This window comes from Ambystoma mexicanum, chromosome 14, assembly GCF_040938575.1.
Source record: "Ambystoma mexicanum isolate Mex_15411 chromosome 14, UKY_AmexF1_1, whole genome shotgun sequence".
Taxonomy (NCBI): domain Eukaryota; kingdom Metazoa; phylum Chordata; class Amphibia; order Caudata; family Ambystomatidae; genus Ambystoma; species Ambystoma mexicanum.
The window spans coordinates 225,611,974-225,630,742 of NC_090940.1; the positions used below are offsets into that span (position 1 = coordinate 225,611,974).

At 45.4% G+C, this 18,769-nt stretch overlaps 1 protein-coding gene across 2 annotated transcripts in view; it reads right to left on the reverse strand.

Moving 5' to 3' along the window:
- The window catches only part of PLEKHH1 (pleckstrin homology, MyTH4 and FERM domain containing H1), a 493,065-nt gene that overhangs the window by 157,291 nt on the left and 317,005 nt on the right, over window positions 1-18,769 (reverse strand). For both annotated transcript variants that reach the window (XR_011283967.1, XM_069638989.1), the window contains exons 13-14: window positions 15,513-15,599; window positions 9,200-9,358 (exon numbers count right to left, since the gene is read on the reverse strand). Coding sequence is in view for 1 of the 2 variants with exons in the window: in XM_069638989.1 (XP_069495090.1) it covers window positions 9,200-9,358; window positions 15,513-15,599 (246 nt within the window). In the remaining variant the exon portion in view is untranslated. The remainder of the gene's footprint in view (window positions 1-9,199; window positions 9,359-15,512; window positions 15,600-18,769) is intronic.

Genomic DNA, 18,769 nt, shown 5'->3' on the forward strand with positions numbered 1-18,769 from the left:
TAACCATCTGTGGGGGGGGGGGGGGGCAGTGAATAGTTTACCAGTCAAACAGTTGTCAATATAATTTGTTGGTAGCCCGGGGCCCCATTCCAAATTTACAGGTGGAGCAGGAGTCTCTGATGTGCACACCCTGGATGTGCACTGCCCAGTGTATCGGTTAACAGATCCTGAAGGGAAATAGACACCAGCAAGGAAAGCAACACAAAATAAATGTTCACATTACATTTCACTGATCCTAGGAGCATGTATAATTTAGCCCTACATACATTAAAGCAAGTTGATTTAGAGTTTAGCCATCTTACTAATTCTGGGTCACTTCTTAGAATGTAGACCATGGATGGAAATAGCCAAAGGCACAGCAACAGACCTGCACGCATCTGCCATCATACACCACTTGAAGACACTTCGAACAACACCTCTGCCATAAGAATGCAGTTCCCATTCACGAAAGAAATGAGATATGTAGATGCACACAACTTCTACCCCGCTCTCGCTTACCCCCTCTAGACCACTTATCACCACCCATCCCCATACCAGCACTACATGGGTGGCTACCGGGGACTTGGCAACCCCTCATATCTTAAGCACTGGCCAATATGCACACACGCATACCAACACCTCCTCAAATTAATTCCAATACCTGGACTCTGGTCCCCTGAGGCCGTTCAACCTACAGTGTGTTGGGACCATACTAATGGTGAAAGGTGCTATACAAATGACCCACTACTACGACTACATACTGTGCAAATAATGCCGATAGCAAGCAGGAACATGTGCCAATAGCCTACCAGACGGAATGCAAGGATGCCGGACCATAATGTAGGATCCTAAAATGGCTCATAGGCTAATTTAGCTCTTGGACCATGTGGGACAGGAGAGGGCCTCCAATTGAGTGGTATTATTAGCAAAGGAATAACACCTGAATATAAAGGCAAAAACGAGACATGCACCAATCACAAACTCAAGCAAATGGTGAAACAGACCCACCAACCTGAACTCTCATTACAACAATTAGTGCACAACATAACATATGTAAAGGGGCTGAAAATATCAGCATGTGAGTGGGCTCAAATGGCATTCAAGACAGTGGCTTTATATGGCAGTAAGAGGCGCTGGGGAAGGGGGAGAGAATAAACAGGTGGCTGGGCCAAATAGATCACAATAATAGAAACCACAAAGGAGCCAGAGAACGCTGAAGAGAAAGAGCCAGAGTGGCCGAACAGGGGACCACTACTCCAGATCCTGGTGGCAGCTGCAAAGCCAGCAGAGGTAATGAAGAGGTGCTTACTCTCTGAAGCCGAGTACAGCCTATAGCAGGCTCAAGCCCTTGAGGGAGACCCTTGGCTGGATGGCTATAATTACGGTGGCCTGATAAGAATCCCGACAGTGATGGGGGAAGAGTCTACCTAAGCGTGCCTAGGGCAAGAAGGGGGGGTGGGGTAGTACATGGGCTTGCTGTGGTAAGAGTCACACTGACCCTTAGGGAAGGGGAAGAAACCAGAGTAGTCTTGCCCCGAGAGGAGTGTGACATAAAGGAAGAGTATCCTCGAGGTGGGCTAATCTTTTGGATCAGAGGCTGTGAGGATAGCTCAGAGGCAACACGCTTGTTTTCGACGCAAGACAACACTGAGCAGCATGGGTTTGAAAACCGGACCCATGTTTATAGGCTGGCCTCTGGCATGAAGCACCATATAAGAACCCTAGTTCATTTTTTCTTTAACCCCTGATCGCTTCAACCCTCACGCCCCCTCCCCCCCCCCCCCCCACCAAGACCAACTAAAAATAGGGATTGCACATTCGACTAAGGACACTTGGCATATTATCTTATGAACCCTTATCACAGACAGTTACCCCCCCCCACCCCAACACAGTTTTACAAGAATCTCCCAAACTCCCACAGGCATTTCCTGTAACTCCTCCCTGCAGTGGTCGATGATGTTGAACTATATTTGTGCGTCGCATTCTCTGCTGCGTCCACCTGGGGGCATGCATTCGGGGGGGCTAGATGTTCGCCCAAGGCCCATCACGTGATAGCAGTACCTCTATGGGAGCATGAGTGAGCGACATTCTCTGTGAAGACAGAAGTTACATAACCGCTGCTGTAGCGGGGGCTGTGGGGGGGAGGGTGTGTGGGGGGGGGGGGGGAATTCAGCATCATACTCACTTCTAAGCCACAACACTCAGTCACTAAAAGCCAATGATGGTCCTATGTAGGTCTGTGGTTTAAGGAGGTGGTCATGTGCCATTATTTTAGCGGCGTGCAGAGCTCTCAAGTGTCCCTTTAATGGGCAAGAAAGCCATTAAGTACTGATATTTTCTCTTGGAATTTTGGGATTTGCAGTGCTAAATTCAAAATGGAAAAATCAAAACTACAAGGCGCGGAATTACAAGAAAAAGAGACGGGATGGTTTTCTTAACCATGAAACTGGGAAACTTGGGAGCTGTGCGGTATGTCTTTATTGGTAGAAAAGATAGCACAAGGTTTGGAATTTGCCTTTTCTTGCAATGCAATATTCAGTTAAAAAAGTAAAAGTGTGTTTTTTTAAATAAATGAAAGGAAGATGGGGTGGGTGAGAGGTTCTGACATCCCAATAAAGATTTTTAAAAAACCAAGAAAAGAAAATGGTACTTACATTATACTTTTTTGCCGATAACATAAGTTCAAGCAGACCCAACATGGAAAAATGCACATTAATCCAGTGTGAAAAACAGTTAAACATTCCCATACATTCGGATTAGACCATTCCATCGAATCCATTCCAAGTGTTTTGGGGGGTAAAAAGGGGTATATACCCTGCATTAGGAGGAAGGCGGGGGGTGGGTGGGAGGGAGGCTGCTACCACCAAAAAAACACGCCCATGCATGGGGTCACCAGGAAAGGTGCACCCCTCCGCAGTGCAGTAGCACCAGATCAGACGGCAGGCAAACACACAGTGGTATTAAGACCAATTAGAATTTTCGGAATGTATTCCATATTCTCCGGTATAGGCCTCATTCCAAACCTTCCGACTGGAGAAGTAGCCTAGGATCATTCACTTATTCGTCAGTTGCACAAACCCTAATAGTCTTTTAGACTTCAGGAGGGGCCATTATCGCTCGGGATCAATCAATTCTTTTAATATTATGATCCCCCCGTTCCTGACTATTGCAAACCTTTACCACGAGGTGGCAGCATTTCACAAGTTTGGTTGCAGGAGAGGCGGCCTACATTCAAACTATTTTCAACCTGCGCCGTTTCCACATTACAGGGTATTGCAAAATTGAGAAGGGCAACCTTGCTTGCTCCCAAGTCAAACAAAAGTGGAATACGTCATACACATCCACCAACTACCCCAACTACCAGGAGCTCAAACGTTTAACCTTGCGTGGGGCTGTTGGAGGGGGGTCGGGGGGTGGGGTGGATGGACGGGACGGTATGGGGCGCCAGGAGCCGTTTGAAAAATATTCAATATTATTGCCACACAATAAGACTCGTAAGCCCATTGCTAGCATGATACTGTTAGCAGCACATGGATTGACGTGGCTGCACTTTTCTTAATATTAACCATTTTAATGGCAAGCAATGACTTGGCCTAGAACACGTTCTCTGCAGCGTAAGCACGGGTCTGAAAAACATGCAACTGCAGAGCGCTATCTGCCCCACGCCCTTTGGCTGTGCTAATTGCCTTGTCTCTGCGGGCCGGCCCGTGGCCTGGGGGGTTTAGGTGGTAGGGGGGTATTGGGGTGTGGGGGGGCAGTGACATTACTAGAAATCCGTATGGGGGTGAACTGGGGCACAAATACAAGGTGGGGCGGGCTGGTGGCATGTTCAGGATAGGTTTAGAGCAATAAAGGTTTTGCATCAAATTAATATACATCCTAAAACGTTAACCCATGTTCACAACAGTTGCAAAAATGCCTTTACACTCAGCAAGAGACTGCATTCTTTTAACTCAAGCAGACATCACTCCCAGCCCAGTTTCAAATAATGTGCAGTCAAAAGAGTCCGTTTATCAGAAAATCTATCACTCATACCTCGGCTTCAGAGGATGGTCCAGTGCAGTCTGAGAAGATCTATCACTCATACCTCAGCTTCAGAGGATGTTTATGAGAAGATCTATCACTCATTCCTCAGCCTCAGAGGATGTTTATGAGAAGATCTATCACTCATACCTCAGCTTCAGAGGATGTTTATGAGAAGATCTATCACTCATACCTCGGCTTCAGAGGATGGTCCAGTGCAGTCTGTTTATGAGAAGATCTATCACTCATACCTCGGCTTCAGAGGATGGTCCAGTGCAGTCTGTTTATGAGAAGATCTATCACTCATACCTCGGCTTCAGAGGATGTTTATGAGAAGATCTAACACTCATACCTCGGCTTCAGAGGATGGTCCAGTGCACTCTGTTTATGAGAAGATCTATCACTCATACCTCGGCTTCAGAGGATGTTTATGAGAAGATCTATCACTCATACCTCGGCTTCAGAGGATGGTCCAGTGCAGTCTGAGAAGATCTATCACTCATACCTCAGCTTCAGAGGATGTTTATGAGAAGATCTATCACTCATTCCTCAGCTTCAGAGGATGTTTATGAGAAGATCTATCACTCATACCTCAGCTTCAGAGGATGTTTATGAGAAGATCTATCACTCATACCTCGGCTTCAGAGGATGGTCCAGTGCAGTCTGTTTATGAGAAGATCTATCACTCATACCTCGGCTTCAGAGGATGGTCCAGTGCAGTCTGTTTATGAGAAGATCTATCACTCATACCTCGGCTTCAGAGGATGTTTATGAGAAGATCTAACACTCATACCTCGGCTTCAGAGGATGGTCCAGTGCACTCTGTTTATGAGAAGATCTATCACTCATACCTCGGCTTCAGAGGATGTTTATGAGAAGATCTATCACTCATACCTCGGCTTCAGAGGATGTTTATGAGAAGATCTAACACTCATACCTCGGCTTCAGAGGATGGTCCAGTGCAGTCTGTTTATGAGAAGATCTATCACTCATACCTCGGCTTCAGAGGATGTTTATGAGAAGATCTATCACTCATACCTCGGCTTCAGAGGATGTTTATGAGAAGATCTATCACTCATACCTCGGCTTCAGAGGATGGTCCAGTGCAGTCTGTGTATGAGAAGATCTATCACTCATACCTCGGCTTCAGAGGATGGTCCAGTGCAGTCTGTTTATGAGAAGATCTATCACTCATACCTCGGCTTCACAGGATGTTTATGAGAAGATCTAACGCTCATACCTCGGCTTCAGAGGATGGTCCAGTGCAGTCTGTTTATGAGAAGATCTATCACTCATACCTCGGCTTCAGAGGATGTTTATGAGAAGATCTATCACTCATACCTCGGCTTCAGAGGATGGTCCAGTGCAGTCTGTTTATGAGAAGATCTATCACTCATACCTCGGCTTCAGAGGATGGTCCAGTGCAGTCTGTTTATGAGAAGATCTATCACTCATACCTCGGCTTCACAGGATGTTTCTATCACTCATACCTCGGCTTCAGAGGATGGTCCAGTGCAGTCTGTTTATGAGAAGATCTATCACAAAGGCGGCGAGCACAGGGGGGAAAGGAGGCAACTGCTCCCTTGGCTCTTTAGCAGTGGTTGCAGGAATCTCACTGGCTGTACATCCCAGTGGCGGCAGGTGATTTTTTTAATTGGAGGGGCGTACATATTCCCCGAAAATATGCCAGTGTGATGGAGCGTAGCAAGGGCGCCCAAACTAGTTAAGAGATGTTGGAGGGCTGCTCTCCCGCCCACAGAACATTTTTAAAGAATGGATTGAAATGGTGTATTTTACAGCAGCCTTTTTTGAAAAATTACGTAAAACGCAATTTAGCAATTGGTTTTGTAGGGTAATTCATGAAAAAATCTAATAGATGCAAGTCACCAACAGCGCAGAGGAGCATTTCGGCAACACATTTTCATGATGGCATTGCCCATAATATATGCCTGTATAAAAACATGTAAGCACATATTCGTGTTTGCTTTGCGCATAATGCCAGTAATGCTACTATATGTCAATGCTTGTTCTGCCAATAAATTGCAGTAGCCCCACTTAAGAACATACTCCAGTTGACTTTACCATTAAAAATGCCAGGACACAGTATGCAAACATGTCCAAACTGGCTACATCAAAATGCCACTCTAGCCATGTAATAACAATTATCATGCTTGCTTGATCATAGATGCCCAATACAAAATATCATGGCATAGTAAGTAATGGCTAGACTGGGTGCATTAAAATGCCAGTTCAGCTACATAATAACATTTATCATGCTTGCTTTGTCATAGATGCCCAATAAGAAATGCCATGTCTGCCCCCGGGCCCCCCAGCTTATCGCACACCCACACAATTTGTATGTGTGCATGCAAGGCGCTGTGGGGCCCAAGGGGCAGGCATCATATTTTTAACTAAGCATCCATCAGATATTCTTAGTAAAAAAAAAATACCAGGCCTGCCCCCTGCACCCGCAGAGCCTCGCAAAGGGACATGAATTTGTCTGGTGGGGAGGGGGGTTGTGCAACAACCACTCTCCTGCCAAAATCAGCCCACTGCCCAGTACAAACACACACGCATACACACACATCCTCAAACTCACTCATTACACACAGCACAAGCATAGACACATACATACAAATATTTAAATTAACGTACCTTCTGCTCTAGTTCCTGATGTGTCCTCCCAGCACTCCAGCTCCCACGTACTACAAACAGGAACCAGGAAGCAAAGAGTGCTTCCTGGTTCATGCACATATGAGCATGAACGCTGAGGACAAAGCGCCCCACTCCACTTGTATGTGCGAGGAGGTGCAGGAGCCCCTTCCTCGCAAATACAAACATGCAGTCCCTCAGACAGCATCCCTAATGGGCCATGCAAGGTTGCGGAATCAAAAACGCCCCTGGCTTTGCATGGCGCATTGGATATGCGAAGCTGCGGAACAGAACTGTCAAGCAGAAACCACATTTCCCTTTGACAGTTCAAGCCAGTCGAGGAGCGCCCCCTCAACTGCAAAAATCATCTAAGGGAGTGCTCAGTCTTTACACTTGGCTGGCTTCTCGGCTCCTCCTTAAAGGGTGATGGTTGCCAGGAGTCAGCGCCCCCATGACCATTATCAAGAAGCCGCCATTGGTACACTGTCAATGAATGTATGCACTGGTTCACTGTGGCTGGAGATTAAATACTGTTGACTTTGAAGTCATGTAAACGAGCTGCGCTGTTGGTAACACAATGATTTTGAACATATTAAAAGATCCATAGACATGCCCTACAGTAGAAGGCTACCAGGGTAGCTCAGCAGGTCGGGTGACTGTTGCTAAGATGTTATATATTGAAAACTGTCCGTAAATCTTATGACTTTTTTGCAATTCCTCATTAAAAAACTTGTTCGGCCAGGGGATGGGTTGGACTGGTAGCTTGCTTATATTCAGTGCGAGGATAGGGGAATTGCTGCCCCTATACTGAAAAATCAAAAATTGGCACCCATGAACCCACAGTTTAATGTCCTAATAACTGCTGTCAGCACAATAGAAGCATTTATTTGGTATTAAGCAATTTGATAAGAATCTAACAGATTTAGAAATATATTCTGTGATCAAACATAAAGGAAGGGGCACAGTTATCACAGGGTATTTGTGTGGCAGTCAGAGAAAAACAATTCATACATTTGAAAGAAAGCTAGTAGTAGAAATGTACGTTTAAGAAGCAGGTTTCAGTTTGGAAATGTCTTTGGGTTTTTTCTTGACAAGTGTAAGCTGCATATATGGAAAACAATTGTGTGCCCAGCATGCAGGTAGCCTGCTTTTAACGGTAATGGCCCGACCCCAGTGATATTGAGGGCCCATTGATGCCTCGGGCTAAGCAAATAATGCCAGCAAAGGCGCGAATGATGGCTGGGTGAAAAAGCATATGGCTCCTGGAAAGAGTTTTTTGCCAGAGTGGGGGCAGGCCACCAGTTAGGAGGCGGGAAGCAGCCAAAATGGGAGGCAATTGCCCCTCTTTGCTCCTTTCTATTGATGCCTATGGGGGAGCAGTGACCACACACTGGGAGCGAGCCCTAACAACAGCCGAGCAGCCTCTGAGCCTTTGATTAGACTGCCCACTGGGCGAAGGCCCATATAGACCAACGCCCAATCCACCGTTGGTTCAGCTGTGCAGTTACTGATACCTGTTCATACATACCAGGCTGGAAATGGCAAAAATACACTGACTCCCCCCCACTCACAGACACCTCATACTAGTGGGGGGGGCGTTGATATCTGGGTGGTGCTAAGCCCGAGCAGCGCCCAATCTCGTCAAGGAACCCAATCCTGGTGATTTGCATTCAAGCACAGGGGATTTTGGGAACAGAAGAACGACCACAAATGTTTATATTCGAAATAGATCTTTGTTAGTAATTTGAGTGAAACCTTTCTGAGCAAGTAATGGAAATTGGGCTCTCTGCTCTTTTCACTGTCACATTAGACACCAGAACAGAAAAATGGCTATAAACCAATGGACATATAGAATTAATTTGGACAATGCTTAGGTTGGGCTGTTTCAGCACCGAGTTTGTAAAATAATCATGCGCTCTTGTTCACTTGAGGCAGAGTACTGCTGATGCTTATCGGGGGCGGGGGGCGGGGGGATTTTGAAGCACTCTTGGGCTAGCATGGTGGGGTGTCTGGGCCTTGGGCATCCGTGGAACAGCACTTTCCGTCGTTCCATCTTATTCCGGCACATTTCCTACCCTGAAAACCAGCTAACATGCCCTACTCCATTCGAGGGGTGCTTGTCCAGTCTTTTTCTAGTCCTCGATTTCCACATTATAAATCCAGTACTAAAAGTCCCAGATGACGAAGAAGAAAACAGGCTGGAATAGCATATCCTGGATTTTGACATGTATGCAATCAAGTGTGAGACTAATGTATTCTAAATAGTAACATTTATAAACAACATACCTTATTGCACTGGTTATTTGGTGATGGGTTAGAATAAATGCATTTTTTATGAATTCCCAGGCGGCCTTTTGATATCTGGCTTTGTGTCTTTGGATGGGTTAGACCCTTGAGTGGGGACCTCACAGCCCTAACTCGAAGGAAGAAAACCCTCCCACAAGAAGCCGCAATGAATTTGGCAAATCTAACGGCGCTAAACCGCAGTGTCAATTCTCTGTCCTGATCCTATCAAGTATTCAGGAAAGGTTGCAACGGGACTTACTTTTGTGAGCCAGCCTCGCACGGTGGGTTTGATGCAGCTCTGAGCAGCGAGGGGACTCGCCGCTTGCACCTTCAGGAGGCTCTGCAGGGCTCGGATCCACTCCTCTAGGATGTTCGGCGAGTCCGCGGTCAGGTAGTAGGTCTTCTGCTCGGTAATCAGCTGCAGTGGAGAAGGGGTGGAAGGAGAGCTAGGTTAATTTACAGATTTCTAGCTTTTGATTAAGATTGAAGAACCAACAGGCCATCTGCAACACTTAGAAACAAGGTCTTTCTAGATCATGGTTACTTTGTGAACATCTGTTGACGTTCTCCAAAAGCATAACATGGTTTATTAACATTTTGCTTTATTTGTCTTCTTTTATTTTAATCTTTGATCTTCTCATTTATACCATGTGTTTTTGAACTTTACTTTAATTTTATCTAATGAAAAACTGTCCAATTGTACTAATTTACAAATTGTGCAAATGCTAACGGATGTTATACTTGTTGATTACGCCTCATAGTCCGCTGACTCGATAACTCAAAGAGGCAGCACTTAATTATGTGCATGATGAATATGTAAATGCCTTGACAAAGCCCAGAGGGCGAAACTGATGCCCATGCAGGTGGCACAGTTATCTTGCCATACTACTCCCTAGTTTCACTTTTTGACTTCAAAATTGTGACATACATGGTCTTGATTTCACTTCGACTAACACACTCACAAACTTAAATGCCGTGATGTATGGCTTCTAATACAACTTAGATAAACCTGACCTTGTGCTATCTTTATTCTGAGAAATGCTTAGCTCAAGGGATATTATCTTTTACTGGCCACACTGGGGCATGGCGTAGAAAGGAAATGGCTTGCTTTACAGTCCTAAGCGGCTAGCCACTCGTTCTTTAAATCATACTGGCCGACGCACAAGAGGTGAGCCCATGCTAGCAGTTCCCGCTTTATCAAGCCACCTCCTCATCTATCTAGCCCAGACTCTTGAACAAAGCAGTCCAGCACGCATGACCACCTAGAAACAGACCTGCACACAAGTACTTCCCAACTGAACACAACACAGCTGCAAAGCAATCCTTTCTGTAGTACCCCAACCCACCACCCTCTTTCAGATCCGCCAGACCACCTGGCGACCATGAAAATGGCAGCGGTGCACATTATACATTCCAAGAAAAGGCAAGAGTTAGATGGTAAATAATTACAGACAGAAGCAGTGTCAACCACCTTGGACTTGCGTGCACAAGGTGCCCAGGTTAAAACCTTTCTAATCCAGGACTTTCCTTTTGCAAGTCACTGGTGCCAGGCGCTAAAAGTCCAATTTGTTAAAGTAAAGTCAACCGAGACAAGAACTCCCGAATTGCAGTAATTTGCCAAGGATCATACAGTTTGTCACCCTGTGCTTCAGCTGGAAAATGCGTACAATGTGAAAGCCAGCTGTTGAGTGCTGCCTTGTAATGTCTTAATTACATGTTTGTACCCAAGGTCCCAATCGCATGCTGGGTGCAATAATCCGGTCTCAGTTGAACCCCCAATCCCTGAAAATGCGCACGCGTGCCACAGACACACAATTTTCTGCATACTCTGCTAACGGATGTGATCATTAAATCAAGTCAGAGACCAATTGATAAATATCTGATATTCTGTTTCTTGGTAGGACAACAATTATCAAATCTTATCGGGGCCTTTCCACAGTAGTTGGTGTATATATCGACCAAATGACCAGAGGATTAACTTTTCTGAAAATGTTGAGGGGTTGGGGGCATGACCTTTAAATAAAAAGGGGCCCCTGCCAAATAAATGAGTGGGCCAAAAATGTTGTGCCGCAAAAGTTGGAGGGGACAAACACCCTTGTGTCCTCCTAAAATTACACCCAGGCAAAAGACTGCTTTTTTCCAGAAGGTGTGTGCTTAAGGTGCTCCATCTAGCGGCCAGTAGTTATCCTGTATCCTGCCTGACCAGCATAACCTAAGAGTTTAGTGGAAAAAAAAAAAAACAGCAGACAAGCCAATTATTTACCGACTGAACAATCTGTTCCACAGTTCGGATCAAGGGGAGCAGGCGGCCATTTTAAATACGCATGTATTTGTATTTTGTATTTATTTATTTGTATACCGCCTCAAACCCTGGGGCAACTGAGCGCTGTTCTTACATTTTATACAGTCTTCCAATTAGCAATCAATTATATACAGACGATGACACTACAAGTTAGTGGTCGTAACAGTGAAAGATACAGTAAGGCATAATAAAAGTCATAAATCTGTACATGTAATGGCATGGAATATACAATTTAAAGTCATATATACAACAGTGTCAGTAATGTTTTGGATCATAAATTATGGAGTAGGTAGGTTATGGCCCTGGTCCAATAACTACGTTTTGACCTTATTACGGAAGACCAGGAAAGATGGTTCTGCTCTTATGGAGATGGGAAGAGTTCCATTTTTTTGCGGCCAGGACTGGGAAGCTAACCCCACCTGCCCGTTGTTGGTTAAACCTTGATATGACGATACAATGTGACTGAGCAGTTCTACTGTGCCGTGATGATGTGTGACGTGAAAAGGTGTCACAGAGGTATATGGGTGCCTGGTTATAGAGGCACTTGTGTGTTAGTGAGAGTGATTTGAGATCTATTCTTTGCTTGATGTTCAACCATTTTAAGTTCTGACTGGCTGTGGTAATATGATGCTTCCTAGGGATATTGCATGCTGATCTTACTGCATTATTCTGCATGACTTGCATTTTTATTAATATTGTGTTGTGACGTTCCTAAGTAAAGCGCATTGCAGTAGTCTAGCTTAGGTAATACTAAGGCTCTTGCTACTGAAATGCAGTTGGTAGAGGTTGGATACGGACGGCGGGCTGTGATAAGTTTACATGTATGAGATGTTGCTGACGCGAAGGCATTAGTTTGTCTAGTGAGGGATGGTGTGGAATCAATATAGATACCGACTATTTTCACATCATTAGCTACTTTAATAATATTACCGTCAATATTGAACGTATTGAATGAAGTTCCTAGCTTAATCAGTTTAGTTGGGGAACCAAGTAGGAGTAGTTCGGTTTTGTCATCGTTTCGACAAAAAACATGTTTGGCCATCCATATTTGTATAGTACTGTAGGTGTCATTCAGTGTTTTGCTATCTACAACGTAGTCACCAGTGATAGGGATGTGTATCTGAGTGTTGTCTGCATAGTTTTTATACCTGACACCCAGATAATCGAGTATATCAAATAGAGGCTTGGTGAAAATGTTACAAAGCGTTGGGGACACACAGGAGCCTTGTGGGACTCCACAGGAAACTGGCGTAGAAGAGGCTGATGCAGACCGTGCAAAGACCCTCATAGATCTGTTACTGAGGAAAGACTTAATCCAAGAGTTGGCTTGGTCAGTGAAGTGTGCGGCAGATGACAGACGTTAACATAGAATTTCATGGTTCACTAAGTCAAATGCCACAGATAAATCGTAGAAGGGCAGATTTTACTTTATTTTTTGGGTCTGGATTTGTGTCGTTAAGTCAACGGGTGCAGTTTCAGTCCCATGTCTTGGTCTAAAGACGGACTGTCTTAATCCCAGCAAATTATTAGTTTCCAAGTATTGCTGGATCTGGAGGTATGCTGCACGATCTAATATTTTCAGCAGGAAAGGGACAGTCGTAATAGGTCTGTAGTTAGACGGATTGTTAGGGTCCAGCGTAGGTTCTTTTAATAATGGGAGTACCCATGCATCTTTCAGATTAGTAGGTACAATGCTAGTGTCAAATGATGCATTAATTAATGTGGTAATAAAGGGAGCAGGGCAGTGGCAGCTTCTTGAATGAGTGTAGCCGGGCAGACATCACCCTTGCAGTTGGAGGGTTTAAGTTTGAGTATGATAATTCCTACTTCTTTGATTGATAGTGGTTTGAAGTTGAATTGTGGCATTGGATGAAGTCTTGTAGGCGGGTGTATTCATTTACCCTGAATTGGATAATGTATTTACATTGGAACACTGAATGCGAAGCGGGTGTACAAATGTGGAATTATTTGAAAATAAATATTGTGATATTCACCATCGTCTGAATACATTAGTTTAGTCTGGGTGATTTATAATGAGGCGCTTTCTTGCTCATGAAGCAGGACCGCTGCCTGATGAAGAGATCCATGCGGCAATGAAAGCTGGGAGACAAACAAGTGGAAACTTCACCCAATAAAGTCGCAATTGCTGCAAGATCCTGTGTTTTTGCTTTGTACTGTTTGGAGGGCGAACACTGTATTCCTACCTCCCAATAAAACAGTAATTCTATATACGTGTACATCACTGATGAGAAAGTGACTTAATGATGCTTAGAACTAATAAAAAGAGTTTATTTGATACGATTTATTTACAAGATGAAGAGGTTGAAGCAAATGTGTTTACATCATAAGTACTCTTGCGGTGGCTGTTTATTTTGATCATCGTTCAGTCTTGGATGGAGTCACCAACTTGTTTATATATATTTCCCGGAACCCACTGAAGGCAAGCGTCCAGAATGGTTTGTGTGTGGGGCATGCATTTAGAATGGTTTGTGTTTGTGGGACATGCATCCAGAATGCTTTCTGTGTGTGGCATGCATCCAGAATGGTTTGTGTTTGTGAGACATGCATCCAGAATGGTTTCTGTGTGTGACATGCATCCAGAATGGTTTGTGTGTGTGTGAGACATGCATCCAGAATGGTTTCTGAAGGTGACATTCAACCAGGTCATGCTCAATCGAAAAGATGTCTATAGTTTGGAAACCCGGCAGTTGAATTAATCCGAGGCGGCTGCTTACCAAGCACATAGTATCTGTTGCAAATGTACACCATTAATGGACCCCTGCGATTGTTAGCTTAACCGTCATGGTTGCTCTGCTGTTAAATGGTAGATTCTGCAGCGTGTGTATGCACCCATTGAAAGAATGGAATATTCATCCTTAGCGAGGGATTGAGAGGACAATGGCTGCCTTGTACTGGATCTTTCTTGAAATGGCCCAAGAGGATGCACAGCTCTGCTGACGCTCAATGGACAATTGTTTACATATTGCTCCACCACATTCTACAATGATCTTATCTAATGCATGTGACCCCGGAACGGATTTGCCCCTACCATGTGCTTCTGCAACAGTCATGCTATGGCCTTGTGATCCCCACCCTTACACCCTAGGGTTTATACACTGGAAATATGCCTACCGTACACAAAGCAGTTTTCCGTGCTGCACATCAGCACTTAAGATCACCCAATCTGATGCCAACATATTAACAGCCATTGTAGGGGAGGATTAAACTGCTGGATTTGCAGATGGCAGGATGTCTTAATTACAGTAGGGTGCATAGCAGAAGGCGGCACAACTGCTAGTGACCATTAGCAATCAGAAAATACAGAAAGAAGCACCCACAGCAAACTGAAACCAAATGACCAGGGCTCTTGAAACAAAGCCCCCCAATATTAAATGAATGCAACAATGCAAAAAAGAATAACAAGAACTACTGTAGTAATCCCAGGCAACCATTGTGCGCACTCGGCAGTAGGCATTGGAGGGTTCCATGTGTTAAAATCGCATCACAACAAATTGCGGCAAAAAGGCTGTGGTTTTGCCACTGCAATACATGTAAAGGATGCGGGGGACACCCCCGCATCCCCCAGTCCCATTATACCATTTAAGGGGAGCCGGGGACACCCCCGCAACCCCCACTCCCCTTAACTGTATAATGGGGTACACCTTTACCGGGTCAAACCCTGATTTTTTGTAAAGGCGACATTTTTGCTGCAATTTTATTACTGCATACCCATTGGAGAGTTGTTTACTCTTGTGTGCCGTGCGCTCGTGGACAACCAAGGGCGCGAGTAACTTTCAATGCAGGGCTATTAGCGGGACACTTTCAACGTTTACCCCATGTCTAATGGAAGAAGAAAAGTGCATTCTTCTAGTTAAATAGAAACAAACCACTGAAACCAATCGACCCCATTAGACACCAAGATCCAGCTCCAAGATGCAGCTCTAACTGTCAAAGTGGAATTTCCGCCCGATGACCAAGTGGAACGTTAGGTCTTGGAGGGGCAATGGATGAGTGGATCAGCAGCTTGTCTGGAGGTGCATGGCCTCTGAGTCAACCTGTCAATGCCTCCTCATTTAGGCAGTCAGAGCTACAATGGACAGGGCACCACCGCACTGCTTCTCACACTTCCCGCTGAAGGGTTAACGGATGCGACAGGGAACCAGCTTCTCCCCAGACCTTTGAAGAAGCCCACCCTGTCATCACCCCCCACACGGCATCACTCACAGGGGCTGGGAACGGCTACGGGTGGAAACAGTTTCTTCTCGCTCACCTGGAAAGTTTGCGATGCTTCCCCTCGGACGATGAGGCAGGAGGAATTCAGCTCAATCTGCCCCTGGGGCTTCCGGATGACATCACTCTGTGGGGAGAAAAAACAGGATTTCCACAGCGCTGTATGCGACGGGCCTCTGCGCCTGGTGGCAGCCACGCACGCATCGAGTTCAACAAGAGAAGGGCCGGCTATGACATCCGGCATGCAAAACATTTCTGGCATTCCACTGCATGAAAGAAGTGGCCCTCAGGCCAGCTGGAGGTTTGCGGTTCCCAGGGAGCAACGACATAGCCACAAACACCACCAACTCTGTTCTGATCATTGGCTCAATCTCTGGCAATACCACGATGGGTGGTGAGGCTCTCTGCCCGCTACTACAAGATTACCTTTCACAAGTCTCAGTGCTCAAATCCTCAGATGCTTCAACTGCTGGCTCTCCTCATGTTTTGAACTACAACTCCCATCCACCCTGGGCAGAATAGTCAATAGAAACGTTTATGGGTGTTGTAGTCAAAAACGTCTGAATAGCCGCAAGTTGCAGGCCCCTACAACCAGGGCCATCTTAAGCACTTTTGGGGCCCTGGGCACGCACATCTTTGGGCCCCCCTCTCCACCAAATCAAAGGTATTAAGGGATGAAGAATACTGGTCACGCCCCCCACCCGTCGCGCTCACAACCTATAGGTTGATATGCTGTCTCACAGCATAATAAGCACCTTTACTCCCTTTAAATCCCCTTGCCCTCTTCATTCTTGCTCTAATCAGAATGATAAACGAGTAGCATTTGAAGACCAACCTTAGCAGTCTACAAAGGGGTTACTGTTCTAGTACATACAGGATACTTTGTATCAATAACATCCAGGAAGGTAGCTGTAGTATTAATGCAGGATCGTATGTAAAAGGTACATTTAACCCATACTAGACAAAAACCCACATAAGCTGCCTCACAGAATGCAAAAGTGCTCATGCATGGATAGAGACCACCAATTGGAAGGAAGGAGAGCGCTACACATACCGTAGCATGGATAGTGGAGGCAGATTAGAAGCTACCAGAAAGGTGTCTTTATCCAGACAGACTAAGATTAGAAGTGGGAAATGGTTTTCAAATAGTGTTGCTAGAGATCAAAAGGAAGAAATGCCTGTGGTGTGCGATATAAATATGCTCACTATTAACACGGGATGAAGACCAGAACCTGATATACAAGGAAGATCGGCGAGTGTGCAATTTAAAGAGATATATTTTTGTTTGTTCTCACTTATGTGCTATCTTAATAAATTTAATTCACAAGATTTATATTTAAAAATGTTCCTTTTTTTAAAAAAATCACATTGTTTATTGGTCACGAGAAGGTGCTGTGCCTTATTCGTACTCCCCGATTCTGTCTGGCTAGGGAAATAAATGAAAATCCACAGATAACAAGTGCAACATACTTGATTCTGAATGGATACTGTGACAAAAGTCCTCTGTCTTGTTATGGGGACCTATAGTGGGGTGATCATGTGAGGTGCGGGGAGGAGTCAAGTGCCTCCCAAGCTAGTGGATGTGCCAGGCATGGTGTGGGGAGAAGCCCGTGGTCATCGCCATTCAGCCCACTATATAGTGCAGGGGACAGTCACAAGACAACACCACAATGACACTGGCCCTTTAAGCCACATCCAAGAGGCACCCTGGCCGAGGAAAGGTCTACAACCCACCCCTTTTCCAGCACGGCTGTGACTATAGGGTCAAGTACACCCCATTTTCTATGAAGGACTGTTTCAGCAAAACTGCTCGTTAAAGAATGGGGAGTCCGAGCCGTCCCCGGGAAACAGAGCACACTGAGGGAAGAGTCAATGGCCCATGCTGGAGCTTGTACAGACATTGGCGGATCCTTTGCGTATTCTTGCAGAACCTCACTTGCAGGCTCAAGCAGAACTCAGGTGTTAATGAAACCCTCCTCTGTTGCCCATGGAGCGAGTTTACAGGCAATCACAGTGTGGGTGCAATCACAGCAATTAGCAGGAAAGTAGTAGAGGTTACAACATATATCCAGACCTTTCTAGCATTTGAAAACACCAGATTCAGGGAAGCATCACACCACAGCTCCCTGCAGGCCACTGGAACGACCTAGATGAAATCCAAGATGGCGGACCAGACATTTAAAGACTTGGTCCACCCCCCCCAGTCAATTAGTGAGCCCATTAACCACAGCCAATCCTAGTCCCTCACCAACTCATCATCACATGTGCAGACCCTCACAGAGAGGGTCTGGCCCATTGGGGAGGGGGTAGGGGGGAAAGGAGGAGGTGGTTACAGGGCTATACAAGACCCTGCTCACAGTCTGTCAGTGTAGGTGTTTGCGGTGTCCGGTCAAATGTCCGAATCAAAATGGTCGAATGACAAAAGGGTCGAGTCAAAACGACCAAAAACAAAAGGGTTGACTTTTTTTATGTATTTTATTTTGTTGCTTTAGTATAAGTAAAAAAGGTGTTTTTACACCAAAAACAGGAACACAGGGGTTTGGGGGGCCACCCCCCCGCCCAAAAAAAAAATTGACCCTTTATTTCGGTCATTTTGACTCAACCCTTTTGTCATTCGATCATTTTGATTTGAACATTTGACCTATAACCGGTGTTTGCAAAACAGCTACTGGTGCACGTTTGGAGGGAACTGGAGATAGGCAGGCTCTTCTCTCCTTCCAGTCTAAGAGGAGAATCCTAGAGCATGTTGGGATAAAGCCGGAATTGAGAGAAGAGGAGGGAAGTTAGAGGGTTTCGAGGAGTGGAAGAAGGAATTGAGGAGGGTGGCCAAGGAGGTGGAAGAAAATGAGGAAGGTGATCAACATCAGAAGGAGGTGGTGGTAGAGTCGGAGTTTGGTGGAGATTACAAGGACATGCTAGAAACAGTAATTCATGGAAATCAGGAGGAGGTAGAAGAGGCAAATTGTGAGGAGGTTGGTAAACATAAGGAGGAAGTGAAAGAAGGAATTGAGGAAGAGATTGGTGAACTTCATGCAGTAGTCCTAGAAGAGGAGGTTAGTGGAGATTTGGAGTAGGTGGTAACCAGGAGGAGTTTGAAGGTGTACAGGAGGGACGAGGAGAAAGGCAGCACAGGATGGTTTGAGGATGCCAGTTAGACCCAAGGCAGGGGGTGAGAAGGGAAGACCCCAATCCGAAGGGGTTGAACCCATGGAGGGAGGAAGCATAAAGAGTGTGGAGCAGAGTTAAGGAGGGCCAGACTAGCACAGAGAGACATCCAGGAGGGGAGACTAAAAGACT